This window comes from Danio rerio, chromosome 23, assembly GCF_049306965.1.
Source record: "Danio rerio strain Tuebingen ecotype United States chromosome 23, GRCz12tu, whole genome shotgun sequence".
Lineage (NCBI taxonomy): Eukaryota > Metazoa > Chordata > Actinopteri > Cypriniformes > Danionidae > Danio > Danio rerio.
In genome coordinates, this window is record NC_133198.1 from 45,544,667 (window position 1) to 45,570,000 (window position 25,334).

Genomic DNA, 25,334 nt, shown 5'->3' on the forward strand with positions numbered 1-25,334 from the left:
ATACTTCACTTCCCTTAGAGCTGTGTTACACACTACATGGAGGGGAATTTTTAAAAAACCCATAATATGGGCTCTTTAAGATTAAACATAAAATTAATATATTTCAGCATCATTAAAATTAAGTAATTTGAACAAGTAAAAAAATACATATTTTTAAGTGTAAAAGGGTCAGTTTCAAAGAGTTATAAAATGTTATTTGTGTGTTATTTTGAGCTGAAACTTTACTACACTCTCTAGGGGCATCAGACTTCTTTTACATCTGGTAAAAAGGGGAATAACAGGTCTACTTTAAAGCTTTTCCCTGTGCTCCTTGATATTCTTTGAGCATTTTCTCCTCCAAAGATCTCTGCGAGACTCTTATGATCCTCATCACATCATACCGATCTCTCTGATACACACAAAAAAGGATCTCATTTTTGTCTGCAGGGTCACGTCTATCTGTGAACTTGGGCTTTCCTTTTGTATTCTTTGTAATTCTGCTCAAATTCTGCAACAAAACCCCAAACATCAATTTGTATTATTTTTTAGAGACCCTGTCCTTTAGTTTTTCTTCCTATCTGACATGAAACGGATTGCACAGATCTATAAATCAACATGTATCACAGGTTTTTTTTTCCTTTATCCGTTTTAAAACTTCATCTCGCTGCCATTACTTGACTTTTCTTTGTCTACTCCCTGAAAATTTGAGTTTCTCATAAAAATTCTTGCATTTAATTGTATACAGCGATGAGTCAGGGTTAATTGGTGCATTTTTCACACGATTCTTTTTAGAGATTGACCCCATCAACTCTTTACAAGTGAATCGTCTCTATGCTTTTTTTTAAGTTTGTTTTGAAGAGCTAAACACACTGCGCTTCTTTTTCTCTCTTTTCTGTAAGTTTCTGACCTTCCTTGAGCTTTGATACATCAAGCTAGGATATTATATTTTTTCTATACTGGAAATGAATCTGCAGTATAGTGTTGCTCAGATTCAAAAGAAAGTGGGTTAAATGTCTTTAGGGATTTCACACAGATATAGATGCATTTTGAGAAAGGAAAAGTTTTTTTATTGTCACAATTAAATAAGGATACGGAGAAGGAACCAATATGCATGCAAAAAAGTTTATTTGACGCCTTAAGAATAAACCAACAGGGTAGAGACAATGTGCAAAGACATGGGGGATACTGGGCAGGAAACTGACAGACGAACGGGGTCCACTCCTCACAGTCCTGAGCACAGACATTGACACATGAACACATACAACGAACTGACAAGGAAACGTAAGAGTGTTGTCCAGATATAGACATGGTTATGAGTCTCAGCTGGAGAGCTAATCAAAACAGCTGAGTAACGTCATAACACGTGACCTACCATAACAAATACACGTAGACGACCAAAACAAAACAACCCACGTGACAAAACAGACCATCCGGAAGGCGCACAAACCTGCAACCGTGACATTTATGGCACGAACAGGCAAATGCATTTATAGTTGATCAAATTGCATCTTCTATGTGTGCCCTTACTATTTTCGTATGCGAGGGTGTTTGCTTTTTTTGCCCTGCTGTGATTAAATTTGTGACTAATCTGTGCTTTAATACAAATTTGTGCATGCAATCTGTGTGTGAACATTTTTTTATGAATCAGCTGACATTCACCTGGACATTGGCTCTCATTGCGTATTTTTGTTGTATTTATACACGCATTTGAACTTCTCATGAAAACTTTCCACCTAATTCATGAAACCGGCAGTTTCATTTGCCGGCAGCTAACTCTCTGCAACTCTCACATGGTCGCCCACTGAAGCTAAGCAGGCCTGCGGGCAGTCAGTACCTGCTGGGAGACCACATGGGAAAGCTAGGTTGCTGCCGGAAGTGGTGTTAGTGAGGCCAGCAGGGGGCGCCCAACCTACGGTCTGTGTGGGTCCTAATGCCCCAGTATAGTGACGGGGACTCTGTACTGCTCTGTGAGCGCCGTCCTTCGGATGAGACGTTAAACCGAGGTCCCGACTCTCTGTTGTCATTAAAAATCCCAGGATGTCCTTTGGAAAAAGGAAGGGTTTCACTCTGGCATCCTGGCCTCTGTCCATCATGGCCTTCTAAACTTTACCATATCGTAATTGGCTTCATCACTCTGTCTCCTCTCCACCAATCCGCTGGTGTGTGGTCTGGCGCAAAATGGCTGCCGTTGCGTCATCCAGGTGGATACTGCACACTGGTGTTTGATGAGGAGATCCCCCCCCCCCCCTATGTGTAAAGCGATTTGAGTGCCCAGAAAAGCGCTATAAAAATGTAAGGCATTATTATTATCATTATTATTAAAACACGTGTACGCACATGAGTTTGTTCTTAAAGTCGTTCTTCTGTTAGTGAATCAGAATTGTCCTCATGCCCAAGATTAATAATTTGCATAATACACACCAGCTTATAAAGACTTTCCACAAAGTGGCGCTTGTACAGAAATAATTACAAGAAGTCAAATTATGAATTAAGAGGAGACAGATATTGCAATAAATCTAGGGGTGTTCCAATACAAGTTTTAATATTGGAAAGTTTTTGAAGCCATAAACCAATCCAATACTATTACTGTTATATATATACTGTTTTTGCACAAGTTTTTATACAGTTATACAGTAAAACTTAAATATTTAGGTTTTTTTTTTTTTTATTTGTGGCTGAACTAGTTTCAGCTAAGTACAGTAAATAATATATCTGTCGAATGTCTGATAATAAAAATAATAATAATAATAATTAATAATAATTCCTTACATTTATATAGCGCTTTTCTGGACACTCAAAGCGCTTTACACATAGGGGGGAATCCACCACCACTGTGCAGGATCCACCTAGATGACATGACGGCAGCCATTTTGCGCAGATAATAAAAAATACTCTAGTTCACTGTATGCATTTGTTTATGTTTTATCAATGGACAAGTCTGAAGCACAACATAAGATAATTCTATAAATTTTTACAGGGCTTATAGTACACACCTCTTTTTTCACAGATTCACACTCCGATATCGGTTCAGTACCTGGTATCAGCCGATACCTTGAGCAATGGTATCAGAATCGAGGAGGCAAAAAAAGGTATCAGAATATCCCTAAACGAAAGAAAAGAAAAATAACTTTAATGATAACAAAGGATTTGATGTTGGGTGTGGAACGCTTTCAGTTCTGAAAACGCAAGGTAAAATGCAGATCATTTATCTGACTTTAGAAAAGACTCTGCATTTTATGATGCTAGTTTTCACTGTAAAAAATGTACGTAAATTAGCAGTTGTCCGTGTTTTGTGGTTTCATGTTTTATCTCAAACCCCATCCCCATTTATTTATGCTTTTGAATTTCTTTACGGGACCTTGATCTTTACTTTAACATTTTTAACCTGGAAAAGTTTGAAAAAGTGACTTTTATAAGACATTGACAATACACAACATACTGATGCATTATGTATCACACACACACACAGAATGAAATTATAAATGTATACTCCACTGCAAGGGGGTCTGTAAGCTGAGAAAACATTATATACTATTCCTTCTATGCTAATGAAGGACTGCTGAGACATTCCAAGCATGGGATATGTCCTTATGGTGTGGCAGAGTTCCTCACAGCTCCAATACACATCTCTGCCATTTGCTTGCAGTAACCATGTGCTTTTCACCATACACAATTCCTCTACTCGTGATCTTCCTTGTAACTTTGTCATGTTTGGTGTCATTTGACAGTTTATGACTTCAGTGTTGTAGTGATGAAATCAACAGAGACATTGATTGATTATATAATTAATATTGTTGGGTCATGGCCTGAGGAGAGTATGTTAATGTACTTCTCCCTCACTTTATCTCCTCAACTTTGCTCTCACGTTCAGCTGGTTTTGGGGGTTGGTTTTCACTCATGTTTGACGATGCTTTGCTCAGGGTATAATACGGAAAGGTAACTGTTGATCTGGGAGAATGGCTTTTACTCTGCATCTCCCGCACACTGATGCGTAGCCTCATATGCTAACAAAGGCAGTTTCACTGGCTGCGTACTTCCATACTATATAGTACGCCAAAATCAGTATGCGAGCCGAGTAGTATGTCCGAATTCAAAGAATTTGAAAATCAGTATGCAAGAAGTACCCGGATGACTTACTACTTCCGGCGAGATTCTGGAGTGCGCATCCCATGCATGCTGCGCTATCCCATGATGCCCCGCGAGAGAATTCATGAATGGAAGTAAAGCGACGCAACTGACACAGGTAGGTCACGTGACCATGACAAAATGGCGGATGTAGTACGTCCGAATTCCATTCATACTTGTCACATTCATACTGTATAGAACGCACTTTTCTGACGGCCGAGTAGTACGTTTACATTCAAATGCAGTACCTACTGAGTAGTAGGCGGTTTCGGACGCAGCCACTGTCTTTGTTGCTCAGCAGTGCATATGTTACAGCTAATTTTTTTTATACAGTGTGTTAGTTTGCTTCACTCTATTGTCTGTATATTTAAACATGTAACTTAATAAGCAACTTTGCCTGCTTTAAGACGTAGAGATTCTTTCTCTTTATCAATTATGATGACAACTTTATTGTAGTCAGATTAATTACAATGGAGTCTGATAAATGATAGATTTAAACACGCCACCCTTCAACTACTTTCTGTTTCCAACTATTGGTTCAGAATAGCAGCTTAAGCTTCAAGCCTTACATGCCCAAACTCAGTCCTGGAGTCCTGCTTATTTTATTTCAACCCCCAATAAACACACCTGAACCATCTAATCAAGCTCTTTCTAGTTATACAAGAAACTTCCGGGCAGGTGCATTGAAGGAAGTTGGAGCAAAACCATGCAAGTGGTGCTCACTGCAGAGCCATTTGGGCAGAGCTGAGCTCCAGCGAGGGGAGAGCTTGAGCTCTCGCTCCTCCTTTCTTGCACTTCTTCTACGAGTGATGTCACTGGGGGTAGGGTTAGGGGTGGGGTGGGTGTACGCATTAAAACAGCTTATAGGAGGAGGAGCGAGAGCTCATGCTCCCCCCCGCTGGAGCTCAGCTCTGCTCAAATGGCTCTGCAGCGAGCGGTGTCTCAAACCATGCAGGACACCGACCCTCCAGGACCGAGCCTGGATACCCCTGCTCAACTGTCATGGTGATATTTTCCAAAAATTGTACAGAGTTACATTTGCGTTCAACATTTATGCCGAAAAATTGTAAAGCTTTATGACCTGTGAGAATTTTTAATGTGGTTCAATTAATGAACGAGCCACACAATGGCTAATCAAGAACAGACATTAAAAAAAAAAAAAAAAGACTTTCCTGCCATTACACGTCGTTCATGCTGTTAGACTTTGAGACATACAATTAGCTAATTAGCAACTTAAGCATCTAAATGTGTTAAATCAGGGGTGCACTGTTCAGTCAAACAATGAAATCCAGCTATAATTAAATCATCGCTTTCATAGATTAGCTCAATTAAAATACACATCTCTTGAAAAGGATAACTTAAATATCAAAATTATATTCGAACAAAAGCAATGCCACGAATGTTCTGAACACGACTTTTCACTTGAAAATTTACAAATGCACAGCTGAAGTGCCTCTGTTATACAAATAATTATAATTATAAATGAATTGGCTTTTGTTCTTAAATATAATGTTCATAATTGATCTATTTTGTTGAAAAGGACAAAGAATGTGGGCGAACATGCACCAGATGTTAGCATATTAAAACAATACATGCAGGAGAACACTGGAACAAAAATAAGAGGGAAATAAATACGCAAATCAATGATAGCATAATGTAAAGCTCCTGCTATAGCAGAAAGCATACACTAACCGGTCATTTTATAAGGTACACCTTACTAGTACCAGGCTGGACCAACTTTTGCCATCAGATCTGCCTTAATCCTTTGTGGCATAGATTTCACAAGATACTTTGAGATTTTGGTTCATATTGACATGATAGCATTACACAGTTGCTTCAGATTTGTTGGCTGCACCAGGGCCAGAGTGGGACTCCTTTTCAGCCCTGGAGTTTCAAGCCTCAGACCGGCCCACCTCAGTTCTTGACTGACTATATTAAAATAAGGTAATTTCAAATTCAATTGCTAATTACACTACCACTTCTTTTTTTGAGAAAACAGCTGCTTTAGAATTTCAAATGTTCAACAACCCTTACAGTATTATATGTCTTAACAATAAAAATGAAAACAATAAATTACTCTAACGAGGATTGAACCAGGGTCCGCGGAGTCTTAACCTAATGTGCTAACCGCTGGACCACAACAGCTGTGTACAGTAAGAAGACACAACTAAGTTTTATCATTATTAAAACAGATAAAAAGAGATTTGTTGCGAAAAAATAATGAATAAGAAGGCTGTGGTCAAGTAAATAAATAAATTTAAAAAGTGTGACTGCTGAGAGCAACAGATTCTGGAGCGAGGGACACCGGCCCTAGCGGCCAAAAAACGGACCGGCCCACCGGAAATTCTCCCGGTCCTCCCGATTAGCCAATCCGGGCCTGCTGCACATCCATGATGCGAATCTGCCATTCCATCACATTCCAAAGGTGCTCTATTGGATTGAGATCTGGTGACTGAGGGGGCCGTTTAAGTACAGTGAACTCATTGTCATGTTCAAGAAACCAGTCTGAGAAGATTCACGCTTTATGACAAGGTGCGTTATCCTGCTGGAAGTAGCCTTCAGAAGATGGAGACACTGTGGTCATAAAGGGATAGGCATAGAGTGATAGGGAAAAACAATACTCAGGTAGGCTGTGGTGTTGACACAATGCTCAATTGATACTAATGGGCCCAAAGTGTGCCAAGAGATTAACCCCCACACCATTACACAACCACAACGTACCTGAACCATTAATACAAGGCAGGATGGATCCATGCTTTCATGTTGTTAAGGCTAAATTCTGACCCGACCATCCAAATGTCGCAGCAGAAATCGAGACTCACCAGACCACGCAACGTTTCTCCAATTGTCCAATTTTAATGAGCCTGTATGAATTGTAGCCTCAGTTTCCTGTTCTTAGCTGACAGGAGTGGCGCCCGGTGTGGTCTTCTGCTGCTGTAGCCCATCCGCCTTAAGGTTGGATGTGTTGTGTGTTCAGAGATGCTCTTCTGCAGACCTCGGTTGTAACTAGTGATTATTTGAGTTCCTGTTGCCTTTCTATCACCTAAAACCAGTCTGGCCATTCTCCTCTGACCTCTGGCATCAACAAGGCATTTGTGCCCACAGAACTGCCGCTCACTGGATATTTTCTTTTTGTCTGACCATTCTCTGTAAACCCTAAAGATGGTTGTCCGTGAAAATCCCAGTATATCAGCAATTTTTCGTCTGGCACCAACAACCATGCCACATCCAATGTCACTAAAATCACCTTTCTTTCCCATTCTGATGCTCGGTTTGAACTTCTGCAGATCGTCTTGACCATGTCTACATGCCTAAATGCATTAAGTTACTGCCATGTGATTGGCTGATTAGAAATTTGCATTTACAAGCAGTTGGACAGGTCTACCTAATAATGCGGCCGGTGAGTGTAAATATGTAATAATATTATTGCAGCGAGATAATGCTGTAAATCCATACGATAACAACTTTTTTTTGGCAACTGAACGGTTTATTTAAAAGTAAAATATGCTTTATTATGTTGTTCAGACTGTAATTCCTCATGTAGTTTGATGTAAGTTTAAGTTAATTTATTGGTTTAGTGCTTTTTACTATAATTATTGTTTCAAAGAAGCTTTACAGAAGGTGAATATTACTGTATTACAATCAAATTAAGTTAATGTTGCAATCAAATATAAGGTCCATACATGTTTATTTAAGTGTATTAAGTTTGTGTGTTGTCCTTGAAGTCTTCGATGGTGGGCATCGTCTCTTCACAGGTCTTGCATTGCTCCACAACCTCTAGAGACTTTGGGATGAGCATCCCCAGGTGGAAATAGAGAACAAAGAAAATAAATAGCTACGCTGCTGTTCATAATGTAATTGAACATGTCATTTAAGCAAACATTGAAACAAACATATAAATCATATGAGCATTTCTAACAAAAAATCTGGTGCATTAAGACAGGAGGAGTGTGTCTTATAGGAGGTTTGTCAAGCCTACTCACCTGCATGGAGCACACTCATGTATCATTCTAATATGTGATGCATTGTGTACGCTTTACTAAAAAGATAGGGCTTTAATCTAGTTTTGAACTGAGAGAGTGTGTCTGAGCCTCGGACATTTTAGGAAGGCTATTGCAGAGTTTGAATGAGAAGGCTCAACCTCCTTTACTCGACTTTGCTGTTCTAGGTACTACCAGAAGTCCTGAGTTTTGAGATCTTAAAGACCGGGTTGGATTGTAGTGAGACAGAAGGTTGGTTAGATAAACATGAGTTAGATTATTTAAAGCATTATAGGTAAGAAGTAATATTTTATAATCAATACAGAACTTACCAGGCAGCCAGTGTAAGACTGGAGAGATATGGTCATATTTTCTTGACTTGGTAAGAATTATTGGAGCTTACTTTGCACTAGCTGAAGTTTATTAATAGAGGATGCTGGGCATCTAGCAAACAGAGCATTACAGTAATCCAGCCTAGAAGTCATAAAAGCATGGGCTATCTTTTCTGCCTCTGAGATAAATACAACCCAAGCTCATTCTGGAAACGTAGCCCCGCGGACGTTTCTGGAGACCGCGATTTATGTGGCCGGAGGTACGCATGGCCGCGTTTAGTTTTTTTTTAGCGAAACGCTGCGGGGCGGTGTGGCGCCGCTACGCTCCTCCTCTTCTCGCTTGCCGGCTGACAGCTCACCTCCATGTGGAGGGCTTTCCCGCTGAAACCAGTTTGTCAGCTTAGCTCACAGCGTTACGTCGGCGGAGCGGAGGCCCGGAGGAGGACGACCGGGATCGGGTCCGGGGAAGAGCGGTTCCAGAAATCAGGTAAGATAAAAAACAGAATAAAAAAAATAAGGGCTAGAACGCGGCGGGATCCGAAAACGTGGTCGAAATCAAAGATGAGGGCTTTTGCAGGCCGGCCGCCCGGTCGATCGTTCAGTCGTTCAGCCAGTCAGTCCATCGGACAATCGCTCCACAGCGGCCTCCGGTGGCTTTTCACGCGAGGACAGCGCGGGCGCAAACGGCGCGCGCTCGAGACACAAAAAAAACGCGCACAGCGGCCTCTCGCGGATCCGCAAAAACAAAAACTACTCGAATACTTACCTCCCTGGACGTATTTCGTGGTCTGCAGAAACGTCCGCGGGGCTACGTTTCCACAATGAGCCCGGGTTGGATATATAGCATGCTTTGTAGCTAAGACATATTTCTTAGATGGAAAAAAAGGTTTTCAAAAGATAAGTGAAACAGTGAATCATTTTGAAACCAATTGGTTCAGTTTGGCTTGGAATTGGTTAAAAATTTGCAAAGTTTCTCCCATTACTACAATAAATTAAACTGCTCAACCTGTAGTTACCTTTGCCATTCTGGGTACTAACAGAAACCCTAGAAGAGTTTTTATACTAAGAATATGGAGATCAAGTTTTGCAAAATATGCAGGATGATTCAGAAACAGATGATGGTATTTAGATAGCCTAAACATAAGTTGAAGGCTAATAGTTTGCAATACAAATCGATCAGTGTTTTATAACACACTGTCAATAATAATATCACTTTTCCCTATTTTGTCATTTTATTTTAGTCTTTTTTGTTATATTACACTTTTTATTTACATTATTAGACCTTGATCTTTCCTCCAACAACTTTAGATGTAGAAAAGTTTGAAAAGGTTACTTTTATTGACGCATTTAATAGTTTGAAGTGATATATTGTCCATATTGGTGTTGTAAATTATATTGCAAAAACCTTGGTAACAAACTGCCAGCAATTTTAAAGGACTTAATTTTTATATAATCCTATTTCTTATATAATATATTGCTTTAAATGTCAGTAAATGTCATGCTTTATTGCAGTGTTTAATTTTCAGCATTAAAAGTCGACCGAGCGGAGATCAAGGTCTGCAATTCATAACCGTAAATAAACAGAAAAACACCCGTGAATCATCAAATACAGAAATTTTAATTAAGAGAGAACGAAGACAGGGTAATATAGCAAAATACTTTCATAAAATCCATTAAAATATGAATTGCCAGTCTATGTAGCCTAATATATATAGGCATATTTAGTATGAGTGCATTTAGTATTTTACAATGAAAACTCATATATTTATTAAACATCATGCTATGCAATGTAATAAGCACTTCAAATCAGCCTGATGCAGCATTTTCTCGCAGATACCACTCAGAGATAATCAAGTAAAACTAAGTTGCTTCAACCTTTCTTGACTCGATGTTTAATACTCATTCAAACTTAAAGACTATTAACTCATTAAAGATGTCACAGCAGAGCCACAGGGGTGAATGCTTGTACAGTTATACCACAATACATTTTACTTGCCATAAAATGCTCAATCTGATGACAAAAATCATGTAGTTACTTGTATGTAACAGAGTTTTGATCATGTTCATAGTTTCGAGACCTACGTTTTAATCAAATATGAGCTCACTTTCTCATATTCAGGTTTTTTTTTATGTAATGCTCTGTGTAAAGTGTCTTGTTGAAGCACTGCTGCAGTACATTCATTCAAAAATGAATAAGACAAGCCTCCGTTCTCAGTTCACCGCAACCTTAATCTTTATTCCTTTGAGCTTAGCAACAAATGTTCTACAAAACAGGCTTTCTTAGCACTGAAAACTTCACGGTCAGTATTAGAAAGACTTGAAGAATGCTACAATCAGACACTATTAAAGTAATACAGCTATGGCGATTCACTGATATTGTTCTGAATCTGGTTTATGCCTCGGCAAGGTCAAAAAAACACTATAAAGGTTCTCATAATAAAACAGCAGGATTGGTTCTTGGGTTCAAAAGTTCAGTCACTGGTTAAATGAAAGATGTCATTTATTTAATTCTCTGTGCTGTGGATGGATCTGGATGTTTGTTATCAAAATGTCTTTTGTTGCTAGTTTTTACTTCTAATTAGGGCTGGGCAATGTTGCAAAACAAAAAAAGGTTCCACTTTATATTGTGGCCTTAACTAATATGTACTTAGGAATTAATAGTTTGTTACAATGTACTTTTTGTGTAAATACATGTATTTACTGTGTACTTATGCTTGATTAAATACATGTATATAACTACATCTGTAATTAACTTTTGTATTTACATTTGTAAATACACTGTTGACCATCACTTACACCTTAACCCAGGGGTTCCCAAACTTTTCAGCCCGCGACCCCCAAAATAACAATGTCAGTGACTCGCGACCCCCATTTTTCAAGGTGGTTATACTGTAAATATATAAACCTTGTAGACACAACTATAGGCATGGATAAACATAAGCACATTGACAACACATAAATGCAACAGTCTATTAACCATATATATTTTTTATATTCATTTATTAATTTATAATATAAAAAGTAAAGGCTGATGACTGATTTTTATTTGTTTTTAATAGATTATAATATAATAATTTTGTTAACTAATATGTACTTAAACAGTTATTAATAGTTTGTTACAATGTACTTATTGTGTAAATATGTGTATTTACTGTGTACTTATGCTTGATTAAATACTTGTTTGTAATTACATCTGTAATTAACTTTTGTAATTACATTTGTAAATACACTGTTGACCATCCCTTACACCTTAACCTACCCTTAAACCTACCCATACTACCAAACCTGTCCATAACCCAACCTCTATCCCAACTTAAAAGCACCACAAGTGTTCTGAAATACATTATAAACTCAGTAAGTACATTGTATTAATTTTATGATGTCAGTACTTAGTAGTTAAGGACACTTAATATAAAGTGGGACCTATGGTCATTCAAATAGTTTAATAAAACTTATTTGAGTTTTGGAAATCACCAAGCGACCCCTTGTCATTGTTACGCGACCCCCACTTTGAGAACCACTGCCTTAACCCACCCTTAAACCTACCCATGCCACCAAACCTGTTCATAACCCAACCTCTATCCCAACTTAAAAGCACCACAAGTGTTCTCAAATACATTATAAACACAGTAAGTACATTGTATTTATTTTTTGATGTAAGTACATAGTAGTTAGGGACACTTAATATAAAGTGGGACCCAAAAAAATATCACAATATCATGTTTCATATCATTCGATATTGATAATTATTGAGTTTTTTTTCACTATAAATTTAGGAATATTAGGATTTTTGTTATTTAACCACTTTATTTGAACTTACTAACATTACTAAAGCAAATAGTTTTAGTAGTCAAAAGAAAAAAATATTTAGGCTAAATATCTCATCTCTTTATAATAAAATAAACAGTTGAAACCAGAAATTTGCAATCACTCTAAAAATAGGAACATATCCATTCTTTGATTGCAAAGCCATGATGCCAAATAATCATGCATTCTTGAATTTGAATTGTTTGGTAACACTTTACAATAAGGTTCATTAGTTAATGCATTTACTAACATGAACTAATCATGAACAACACATGCACAACATTTATTAATCATAATTGAACATTTACTAATGCATTATTAACATCCAAGTCCATGCTTGTTAACATTAGTTAATGCACCATGAGTTAACACGAACTAACAATGAACTACTGTATTTTCATTAACCAACGTTAACTAGCATAAACAATTACATTAGTAGATGTATTGTTCATTATTTGTTCATGTTAGTAAATGCATTAATTAACATTAACTAATGAACCTTATTGTAAAGTGTGACAAATTGTTGAATGTATTGTTAAATATTTTCATAGCATTTTCCCAAAATGTGTGTCAAAATAAGATTTGTCAACACAAATCATTCCATTTGGTGAAACATGTTGGGCCCTGGGCCAATAGCGGTCCATTTATTTTATCGCCTCACAAAAGTAGCTTTTTGCTATTATTATTATTATTATTATTAATAATATTATGAATTTACTAAAATAAGTAATTATATTGTCTATAATTCTATTTTAGGGTCTGTTCACACATTAGCCCCTTTCACACATACAGACCTTTCCGGACAATTGCTGGCAATTTTCCGGAAAGGTTGTATGTGTGAACAGGCCCTTTTTGAAAATACCGGTAAATTTGTTCTGGCTTTTTTCCGAAAAGAGAAATTGTAACATTACCGGTAATTTGTTGGAATGTTGCGCTGTGTGAACGCAGAAGGAAGATTGCCAGAATAAGCGTCTAGAACGTGCTGACGTGAGACGTCTGCTTTAGCCAATCAGAACAGTCAGAAGCATTCACGTCTGCGCGGTTTATGAAAATAAAAGCTTTTGAATATTTTTCCAGACACATTTAGCTGCTAGAAATTAGTCAGATCACGTTTATATGTTCTTCTTAATGCCAACTGTGTAAATAATTATCGATAAGATGCTTATAAGCCGTTGTTTGTTTACCTTCAAGCTCTGTGTTGCATGTGCCCGTGAATCAGCTGGTGAGCGCCATCACAAACAAACACACACACACACACATCATGAACATCTCGACATGCGAAAGTGGTTCTCTATATGTTTACATCGAAGTTGTTCACAATACTGATCCATCCACAGAGTTTGTAATTTAGTCAAATGTTTACAAATAAAAGCGCAGCCGTTAAGAGCTCATTTTTGGTGAATGATGTCAGAATTTACCGGTATTTTGAAATAGATGTGTGAATGCTTTTTTCCGGAAAAATTCCGTAACGTCCTCGCCTGTGTGAACAGCACTTTTTTTAATTTAACGTTAAAGTCGTTCCATAAATTTTCCCGATTTTTACCAGTATCACTCTGTGAAAGGGGCTACTGTCTCAGTTAGGAGAGGGCAAGATTGTGCAGGCGCATGGCAGCAGCCAAGACAGCCCTTCAGTTATGCGTCCATTCTGCATGATTTCTTCTACCCTGAGCTCTCTTACTGCACGTTATTAATGGATACTGTTTGCATGTTATTTTTTCTTCTGTGATGCGCTTGGTTAGCCTACCTTTGGTTGGACCATTCCTGCGGTTGAGCTAAAATAAGGAACTGTCCTGGGAAATAAAAGACTTCATAACAGGACATCTGTTATCCTTACTGAAGAGTAAATAGGGCTATTTAAAACTCAGATTGAGCTACAGCCACTGTTTCCAAGCCATAGTTTGGAGGTTGGGGTTGCAGGGAAGAGGTCCACACCACCATCAGTGGCACCAGCAGCTCCACTTGGATGATGCGATGGCAGCCACAGGACTGCAGCACCAGTGCGCTCACCACACACCAGCTATAGGTGGAGTGGAGAAACTGTGATACAGCTAATTTGGTGGATGGGAATGATTGGAAGGCCATGATGGGTAAGGGCTGATGGAGGAAATTTGGCCAGGACACCAGGGTTACACCCCTACTCATTACAAGAAGTGCCATAGGATTGTTAATGACCACAGAGAGTCAGAACCTCGGTTTATCATCTCATCTGGTGCTCACTGACAGTATAGTATCCCCTTTATTTTACTGGGGCATTAGGACTCACACAGACCACAGATTGAGAGCCCCCTGCTGGCCTCTCTGACAACACATCTAAAAGTAAATCTAGCTTTCCCATGTGGTTCCCATAGACTGTAAAATATATGGACGTAGTGTCCGTGACGTCACCCATAGGTTTCTAAAGAGCGCAAAAGAAGCCACAAGTAGGCGCGGCCAACCGTCGCCATTTTGTTCATCACACCCACGGCGGGATACCAAACAAGGGCAAAGAGGCGGAGAGTGAGCGGAGCTACAGACACGTGCTGGCATTTTGCTTGGACCTGGTTCAGACACACTTTACTTTGGGAGAACGCTTAATACTTCATCACCTGTGACTCGTTTGTATTCTGACCACTTGTGCTTAGTTGTACACTATATCAATAAAGTGTTTAGCTTTTTAAAAACACTGCTGTAATACATTGAGCCGCTAAACATTGTTCTCATGAAGTTTTTCAACAGGAGGAAAACGCGAATTACTTCCAAACACTTCAGATATTGTAACGAGGAGACTGACACGGAGGGATCCATTATGCAGTATTTATTAATCAAGCTCTCACTCAAACACACAATTTGCACCAACGTGCAAATACACATCAACAACTGTAATAAAGGTTTCAAGGCTGGTGGTAAATAGACACAGAGGGGTTTACCAGCCATGGGACAAAGGCAGGCTGCGAGAATCAGAGTCCGTGTATCAGGCTTGGGTCGTGGGCAGGCAGAAGGCGAAGCAGAGTCAGAAACAGGCTGGAGTTGTACACGAGAGATCAGGCAGAGAATAACGCTCAGTAATGCTGGCCGGGGCTAAACAAGACTTCGCACTGACTGAGTGTTTGTGTGCGGCTTATAAAGGGTGCGTGGGTCGTTAGCTAGATTCAGGACAGGTGTGTGCACAATCAGCGTAAGTGGATGATGTAATGCTAGAAGTCCGGAGATAGCGGCCTCTGCTGGCCAGCGAGGGGAGTGACTGGGACCGAGTCGGTGACAGATATAGTCTGTGTTAGGTAATGTAAGAATATTGATGAAATCCAGCATAACACTGTATGACAACGCTTTAGATGACGGTTCTAGAGCCTACAGCTAATCAATCCGTCAGATTCTGGAGTGCATTACAGCTCTAAATATAAACATAAACGATAAATGATCTTAAATAAAACAAATACATGTATAGAGATGGTATATAAGTATATAACTTTACTCACATGGGAAACGGAGGCCACGTGAATGGTTTGTGAGCACAATTAAGTACACTCAGCATGCCATGCCATCTAATAATTGTAGGAAACAAGTCCAAAAGGCAGTCGACTGTGTAAAGCCACATAAAACAACACAGAAATACGATAAATATGCCGAGTTCAGTGGCTAATCTGCAGGATTCGGCTGAGGTGACGTGACGGCGACCAACGAGACCTAGCTGTCACTCAAGTGGCCACGCCCTTAATTATGCAAACTTAATATAACTTAATATAAAGGAAACGGTTGAGTTATAAAAAAATTCACCCCCCTCACAGTTGTCATGAAGGGTAATATTAGCGGTATTAACCAAAATCTTTTTTTGTACCAGGCTGTAAACACCTTTTTTTTTGCTGTAAAGTTGGCCATTCTAACAGTGGGCTCAATTGAAGTTAGCTCTGTTTTGGAGCCAGGAGCGGCCAGGAGCGGCCAGGACTAGCGGAATTTCGGATGAGTTGCAGTTTTAGCTACTTCCGTATTGGCTTCCTGAGGGAGAGCGGGAGGTCACCGCTTGGTGGTCCCCCATCCAGTTACTGACCAGGCTGCTTAGCTTCAGTGGGTAACTGGTTTTGGGCTGCAGGTGAAATGGCTGTAAAGACTAACATACTGATACTAACATTATTTTGATATCACAGGGACTTTCAAATCAAATATAACCGCTAATAAACATGTATGATTTTTGTTAATGATCATGTTTAAGCAGAACTCATGAATTCTTCCTAAAATGTTTGTGTTTTTAGGGTCTGGATCTGGTCCTCAGGAGGGTCCGAGTCAGCCCAGCACGTCTACAGGACCGCATGGTTTCCGCAAGCATTTCCTAAGAGGAAAACTAGACTGTGACAATCAGCCTCCGGATCCGGACCGACTGTTTCAGCGCTGCTTCATGGCCACAGTGACCACCGTTAACGTGGAGGGCCCGTCATGAAGACCTGCAGACGGCTGATAAATCAACAGCTTTATACGCGGTGTGACTTGGATAACATTTTGGATGCTGTAGCACAAACTGAATGAAATCGAATTGCCTCAATGGCATGGTTTACACCTGGTTTCTTTATGCATTGTTTCTGATCGGATTCTGATTTGTGAAAACGTTCTGTTTTACACTTAAAGTTGTAGTCGGAAATATTAACCCCCCTTTAGTTTTTTTTTTATATTTCCTAAATGATGTTTAACAGAGCAAGGAAATTTTCACAGTATGTCTGATAATGTTTTTTCTTCTGGAGAAAGTCTTTTTTGTTTTATTTCAGCTACAATAAAAGCAGTTTTTAATTTTTTAAACACCATTTTAAGGACAAAGTTATTAGCCTCTTTAAGTTAAATTTTTTTTGATAGTCTACAGAAAAAACCATCATTGTACAACAACTTGCCTAATTACCCTAACCTGCCTAGTTAACCGAATTAAGCCTTTAAATGTCACTTTAAGCTGTATAGAAGTGTCTTGAAAAATATCTAGTCAAATATTATTTACTGTCATCATGATAAAGATAAACTAAATCAGTTATTAGAAATGAGTTATTAAAACGATTGTGTTTAGAAACGTGTTAAACAAATCTTCTCTCCGTTAAACAGAAATTGTGGAAAAATAAACAAGTATTTATGGGGCTAATAATTCTGACTTAAGCTGTATGTGGTTTTAACAACCCAATGCTTTTAGACCTTTCCAATTTCATCAGGAAATCATCTCCTGGTGTGGTTTGAGCAATCAGATTCATCTCAAATTTGGTTTGGAGTGCACTTACAAGTGTTCATTTTAAGATCCCATAGCTATCAGAAGAAACGCATCATGTGACTAGGTGTAAACGGCTCTAATGTTATGGTTGCATTGATCTGAATGGTGTTTTTAAAGGAAATAAATGCATCGGTGAAGAGTTTGAGAGACTGTAGATCAGTGGTCACCAAACTTGTTCCTGGAGGGCCGGTGTCCTGCAGATTTTAGCTCCAACCTTAATCAAACACACCTGAAAAAGCCATTCAAGGTCTTACTAGGTATACTTCAAACATTCAGGCAGGTGTGTTGAGGTAAGTTGGAGCTAAACCCTGCAGGGACACCAGCCCTCCAGGACCAGGATTGGTGACTCCTGCTGTAGATCAATGATAGCCTCAAAGACCTCTAGTTTTGTTGGTGAAGCAGTGGTTTTGGTCGTTTGCGCAGCTGAACCAAAGAGTTTATTGTATTGAATCCTGAGATTACAGTGCGTTGTCCTGCCATTCATGTTTATCTGTCAAACAGAGTTTACAAAGCCTTTACACCAGCACATCTGGCCCTTCATTTATCAGTATGAGACTTTTTTTATTTAAAGGTCATTTTAAAAATAGGGTTTGTTAAACTGTGTTTGTATTTCCGGGATATTTTAAACGTAACAAGTTTAAGTACATCTTTTTGTCAAAAATTGAGGCCTTTTTCATTTTGAAGACATAAAAGCCATATTTTTTACCTATGTTATTGCCAGTACTCACAATTTCATTTAAAGACTCACAAAGTATAAGTTGGAGTCCTGTTCCTTGTTTCAAAACAACCAGCAAAACTATAAATCTGAAGAGAAGTCAAGCTAAAATTAGCATGGCATAAAACAGAACAATAATAGTAAACACTCCCCAATATAATGCTTTTAACTGCAGTTAAAATATTGAACATTTCTAGCCGTATTAAACAATTATGCAACACTGACGTCATATTAATATTAGAGTTAATATTTGTATACTGTTTACTTAATAATATTTCTTGGTCATTAATGGTGCATGTAATGGTTTCACACATTCAGTTCAATCCTGTTGCTGCTGTTTTTATTTTTCTCTCATGAAATTGTGATGTCTAATAAGGGGAATATTTGTTTACAGCTAATTAGATTACTGATTAAAACTTCAATTGATCATTGTTGTAATATATATATTAAATATATATACTGATTAAAACTTCAATTGATATATATATATATATATATATATATATATATATATATTTTTTTTTTTTTTTTTTTTTTTCTGAAAATGCTTAGTTCATAAACAGCCTTTTGATATGATACAATCAAACTTGTGACAACTTTAACATGCACAGAATCTGTTAAATTTATATTTAATTTAAATGCACAGCTGTTATTAATTATACTTTCAGTGCTGTGTAACCCGGCATTTAATGCTTTAACACATTATTATGCATGATTGTGCTGAATTTTCCCTTTGCTTTTACTAAAAAAAAACTGGTTTCATAATATTTTAACATCAAACAAATATTTATTTATTTGTTTGTTTAATTAGTTATGTATTTATGTATTTATTTTTTTATTTTAGAGCATGAGTGGCAATTTGGTAAATAATCCTGTTTCATTTCCTTTGGCTTTTTGTGAAGTGGAGTTCAGGCTTGTTACCAAAGTTATGAAAAAACAAACCATTTTTTATTCATTATTAATGTGTCAGTAATTATAAACCAGGTCCAAACCAGCCAGTTCATATACTAAATTGTTTACATATTTATTCATTAATTTATTTATTGTTTGTTTGTTTATGTATTGTTGCATATTTACTTTTATTATTATTATTATTATTAATATATATTAAAAAATCATCAGGGTTTTGATATGTGCTTTCCTGGCGCGGTTGCAAAAAAAAAAAATTTTAAAAAAAGGTGAAAAAAGTAAATTTTCAGAAAGATTATGCATCTTTTTGGCTTCGTTTTTAAGATTTACAGGCCTTATCTGTGGTTCTGTGTTAGTCCAAAGTGCCAGAATCAATCATTTGCAAGATTCAAGATTTATATGTGTTACATACAGAGTTCTGTCAGTTTCGTATATGTGCAGTACATATCCATTGTTGACATTGATTTTATGTTGCAAGGAACAATGAGTGAGCGCACCACAGGCTCATTGGAAATACATGCCTCAGCCCACGTTTTGTCCAAAACATAAAATACATTGCTTGTTGTATGTTCCAGATCCACAAGAGGGAGCTGTCTATATTTTAACCATGAATCTGAAATATGTTACTTAGGGCAGTGATCCACAGCCTTTTTCAAGACACTTCATGATTTATACTTCATGATTTATAGATAACTTGTTTGGCATGCTATCCCGGGAGAGAGCCCTGAGCTCAAATGATCCTCGAGCTCAGGGCTCCCCCCACTTTTTTGCAGGGCGAGGGGAGATTAAGCTCAGGTCGATCTCAAACTCCCCCGCTGCTGAGGCCAAGGCGAACTTACTGAGAGTAAGACATTAGAAAAAAGGTTTATGTTTATTTTATCTATAATATAGAGCACATTTGGATGGTGGGAGGAATCCAGGGAACCCGGGGGAAACCCATGCGGATATAGGGAGAACATGCAAACTCCACACAGAAATACCAGATGGCTCAGCGAGGAGCCAACGCCATTGGTATTCTTGCTGTGAGGCAACTAGCTAGTCACTGGGCCACCGTGCTGCCCATTCTGGATAAAGGAGGAAGAAGGGGAGGAGGGGGGTTTCTTCCAGAGGATATATATATATATATATATATATATATATATATATATATATATATATATATATATATATATATATATATATATATATATATATATATATATATATATATATAGTGACTTGGGATCCTTTGATTGGAGGATCATGATTAGCTAATGTGGACTAACTGGGTTAATCATGAGCACATGCTCCTCTTGAAATTAGTTTAAAATTAAACTTCACTTATCACCGTGAACCGGTCAGTGCTTGTCAATTTTAACTGTGTATCGGAAAAACCTGTACAAGGGGATTGGATATACATAGATTGCATATGTAGGCGACCATTTATCATTTTCTCAGAGGATGTCAAGCTGATGAAACATTGCTGCAGCTCTGATACAAGTTTTATTCATGGAGAAAGTGAAAAAGCACTGCAGTGTTTGGGTGTTCTGTGTTTGTCTGAGATAATAAGTCTACCGAAATATGTATATTCTTATATACTCTAGCTTATTTGTGGGCAGCTAGCTCCCTGCAACTTTTACATGGTCAACCACTAAAGCCGAGCAGGGCTGCGCCCGGTCAGTACCTGGATGGAAGACCACATGGGAAAGCTAGGTGACTGTCGGAAGTGATGTTAGTGAGACCAGCAAGTAGTGGACGCTCAACTGAATTTGATTTTTTTTTTCTTTTTTTAATATTTCCCAAATGATGTTTAGCAGAGCAAAGAAATGTTCACAGTATGTCTGATAATATTTTTTTCTTCTGGAGAAACTCTTATTTGTTTTATTTCGGCTACAATAAAAGCAGTTATTAATTTTTTATGAACCATTTTAAGGTCAATATTATATGCCCATTTAAGCAATTGTTTTCCCCCGACTGTCTACAGAACAAATTGTCGTTGTACAATAACTTGCCTAATTACCATAACCTGCCTAGTTAACCCAATTAACCTAGTTAAGCCTTTAAGTGTCACTTGAAGCTGTATAGATGTGTCTTTAAAAATATCAGTTACTAGAGATGTGTTATTAGAACTCATAATGTTTAGAAGTGCGTTGAAGAAATCTCTCCGTTAAATTGGGGAAAAAAATAAACAAGGGGGCTAATAATTCTGACTTCAGCTGTATTACCAATGAGCCTGTGTTATGTCTATGTGATGTCCATTGTGTTACGCCGAGAGCTGAACTGCACTGTACCTTACTCTGTAAGCCAGCTAGTTATGTGTCATTTCAGCCTGATCTCACGAGAAAACGTAAGTATTTTACGTTTTGCCAGTTTAGTGGCTAATTCGTACGAATTTGTACGAGTTCAGTCGTACGAAATGGTAAGATTTTAAAAAAGAGGCGTGGCACCTGACCCCACCCCTAACCCCAACCGTCATTGGGGGATAAGCAAATCGTACTAAATTACACGAATTAGATCGTACGAATTCAAACGAATTAGCCACTAAATGAAAAAGTTACGAATTGCCGTGAGATTTTGTTGGTCATTTAGTTCAACACTTCGGGACGGCTGGCTTCACCTGATGTCATTTCTACACGCTGTGATGGAAAACGCTGCTTATTACAGATTGTTGTGTTTCAGAAGACTGTCTGATGGTCCGTTCTCGACGATTTCTCCTTGACGTTTGTCTTCAGTGGCTTTATGTTGGCTTTGAGCTGCACTTTTCTGTAAGATCTCATGATGCCTTTTGTGTTTTTTTTTGTTCATATGGAAATGCCTAATGAACATGGCGAGCACAACTAATTAAAAATGACTCTGCTTCAACAATGACTGTTTCTATTGTAGGATGTCAATACGCTGTATGAGTCTCGAGAATCTTTGAGCCAAATGAGCTTTTGGGAAAACGGCATGAGCTTTTCGTCTTTGAGTCATCAAAATCAACACGTCTCTGCAAAACCATTAAAGGTATTTTTACCCCCGTTTTATTTCAATTTCAAGCCAATGCACTGCATCTGATAGTCCTTTCAGTGCTTTTCACATAAGTGCTAAAATGTGTATAATTATTAGTTATTCAGAAGGAACATACAGCATATTTTTAAGCAAAAACTGCTAATATTTGACAGTTTCTTTAAGACTTTAGGTTGATGACCTCTTTTTTGATTGGCTAATGTTTTTGCAGCAGCAGCATTTGCCAAACACATTGATTGTGCTTTAAAGGCTGTAATGACTAGAGAAACACTACAATTTTCCCACATTTTGTGCACTCCTGCCTCTGCTGGCAAATTATTGATTCAATATGACCCATTTGTGTTTTTAACCAGTGCCTTGAGTGCAGAGTTTTAAACATCATTCAAGGTTTGACAGGTTTTTTTTTTTTTTTTTTTGCCAAAGCACTGAAGCCATTTCATTTTATTTTGAAGGTTGTAAAGTCTCATTCTATTCATTTTATTCTACTTTACACCCAACTCTGACTTCATAGGAGGAAACGTATTATGCTTTTTATTTCCCACTGTTTCTTTAAGACTTCAGAAGAAACTTTTGTTTTGATTGGCTAAATGTTTTCATCTAAAATTTGGTTTTAAGAAGCCTATAATTTAAAAACATATACGATTAAAACCATTGTTTTGAATGAAGAGGGAATTAAATGACAGATAACAAATTACAGTGCAGCACTAAGTGACTGATAGCTCCGCTCTAAATGACTGATAGCTCCGCCCTAAATGACTGATAGCTCCACCCTAAATGACTGATAGATCCACCCTAAATGACTGATAGCTCTGCCCTAAATGACTGATAGTCCCCCATAAATGACTGATAGCTCCACCTTAAATGACTGATAGCTCCACCTTAAATGACTGATAGCTCCACCCTAAATGACTGATAGATCCACCCTAAATGACTGATAGTCCTGCCCCAAATGACTGATAGCTCCACCCTAAATATCTGATAGCTTCACCCTAAATGACTGATAGTCCCCCCTAAATGACTGATAGCTCCACCCTAAATGACTGATAGCTCCACCCTAAATGACTGATAGATCCACCCTAAATGACTGAGCTCCACCCTAAATCACTGATAGTCCCCCCTAAATGACTGATAACTCCACCCTAAATGACTGATAGCTCCACCCTAAATGACTGATAGCTCCACCCTTAATGACTGATAGCTCCGCCCTTAATGACTGATAGCTCCGCTCTAAATGACTGATAGGTCCACCCTACATGACTGATAGCTCCGGCCTAAATGACTGATAGCACCACCCTAAATGACTGATATCTCCACCCTAAATGAAGCACAGACACATCTAATATAATAAGCATTATTATATAAATATAAAAATAACAAGAGTACATTTTAATTTGACAACTTTGACGGGGTTTTTTTTTTGGGGGGGGGGGGGGGGGGGGGGTTCTGATACTTATTAAAAATGGGAAAACAATTCATCAACTTTTCTCTAAATAGTTCACGGTTGCAGTGGTTAAAATAAGTGTGTTCATTCAGCAGACTCGTTTGCAGACCTTTAGTAAACGCATATCATGCATTTCTATTAGTTTTGTTTGTCTGGTCCTGACATTCAGCCTGAGTTCTGCTCCATACAGGCCTTAAATTCAATATGTGGAGCACGTCTGACAAACTGTTAAGAGAGCAGAGGAAGTGTTTGAGCAGAGGTCTGATGGCAGACACGATATTATATCCAAACACACTAGCAATCATTGTCTGGATTTCTCTCTGTCAGAGTCCACTAAGTCCTGACTGCCTCTGAAAAGCTGAAGTTAGGGATGAGGATGTCACGCATGTTTGGGTTTTTGGGGTTCAGAAAGACTGGAGATAAATGCTTCACTTGGCTTCTGGAAAGTTCTCTTTTCTTCTTTACTTTTTAAAGCTGTTGGAAGGATTTCTCTTAAAGCTCCACTCTTGCTGGTTTGTCATAATTTGGAAATGCTTGTTACTGTTTTATACAATTAAAAACATAAATGAAAGAAATACAAAAATAAATAAAAAAAAAAAATGTTACTGTTCAAAAATTGCTGGGTTATTGTAACCCAACAAAGGGCCAGACAAGGACAAATCCAACTGTTGTCTATAAGGGTCATTTAAATGATCCAAAATATGGTTTGTTGAAATCGAATTAATCTCGTTAATCTTTTTGTAATAATAACCATTTGTGGTAAAAATATTAATAATATGAAGAAAAAGATCATAATTAAAAGCAATCTTTGTAATAATAATAATAATAATAATAATAATAATAATAATAATTAATATTTTATAAACATTTATAATAATAATAATAATAATAATACCTAATATTGTAATGACAAACATTAATAATAATTATTATTATTATAATTATAATAACAAATATTTGTAACAATAAACATTGATAATAATAATTAAATGTTATAATAATAAACATTTATAATTCTAATAAGGATAATAATATTTAATATTTGTAATAAGCATTTATAATAATAATGACAATAATAATAATAAGAAGAAGAAGTTTGTAATTTGTAATTACAAACTATAAATAATATTAATCATAATTCATCTTTGTGATGAACATTTATAATAATAATAATAATAATAATAATAATAATAATTAAACAATAAAATGTAATCTTTGTAATGACAAACATTGATAATAAAATAATAATAATAATAATAATACAAATTTGTAATAATAAACATGAAAAATAATATTAATAATAATAATAACAACAACAACAACTAATCCTTGTGATGATAAACATTTGTAATAAAAATAATTATAATTATTATTATTATTATAAAATGTAATCTTTGTAATGACAAACTATAATAATAATATTTAATCTTTGTAATAATAAAATGTACAATAATAAAAATTATAATAATAATACAATAAGTAATAATGTAATCTTTGTAATGACAAACATTAATAATAATAATAATAATAATAATAATAATAATGTCCTCATTATAATTGTGTCAGGAATTTCATAACAGTGTCATTAATATTTTCTGAACTGCTACTACATTGTTGTAAATTTAATTTGTCATGAAATTTTAATTATGCTGTTGTAAAATTATTTGACACTTGTTAATCAAATATTCACATAGTTATAAAAGCCTCGTGACAGTTCTGTGTACGAAAGATTTGTGACAAGTTTTGGTGATGTCAAGTTGCCATGACAACAACACTGACAGGTTCTGAGCGGATGAAACTGAATGGCAGTTGTCATAAGCACATGTCAAATCTCCTTCGTATTCAC

The 25,334-nt window shown here is 37.2% G+C and overlaps 1 protein-coding gene across 16 annotated transcripts in view; it reads left to right on the top strand.

Annotated features, from left to right (window-relative positions):
* The window catches only part of LOC100536524 (protein shisa-like-2A), a 198,033-nt gene that overhangs the window by 167,645 nt on the left and 5,054 nt on the right, over positions 1-25,334 (top strand). For 4 of the 16 annotated variants that reach the window (XR_012398744.1, XR_012398747.1, XR_012398749.1 and 1 more), the window contains 3 exons: positions 16,450-16,674; positions 21,721-21,806; positions 21,925-22,044. Coding sequence is in view for 8 of the 16 variants with exons in the window: in XM_073939416.1 (XP_073795517.1) it covers positions 21,721-21,806; positions 21,925-22,095 (257 nt within the window). In the remaining 8 variants the exon portion in view is untranslated. Of the gene's footprint in view, positions 1-16,449; positions 18,581-21,720; positions 21,807-21,924; positions 22,156-25,334 lie in introns of those variants that run through there. The other 12 variants (XR_012398745.1, XR_012398748.1, XR_012398750.1 and 9 more) reach the window with 8 other exon arrangements.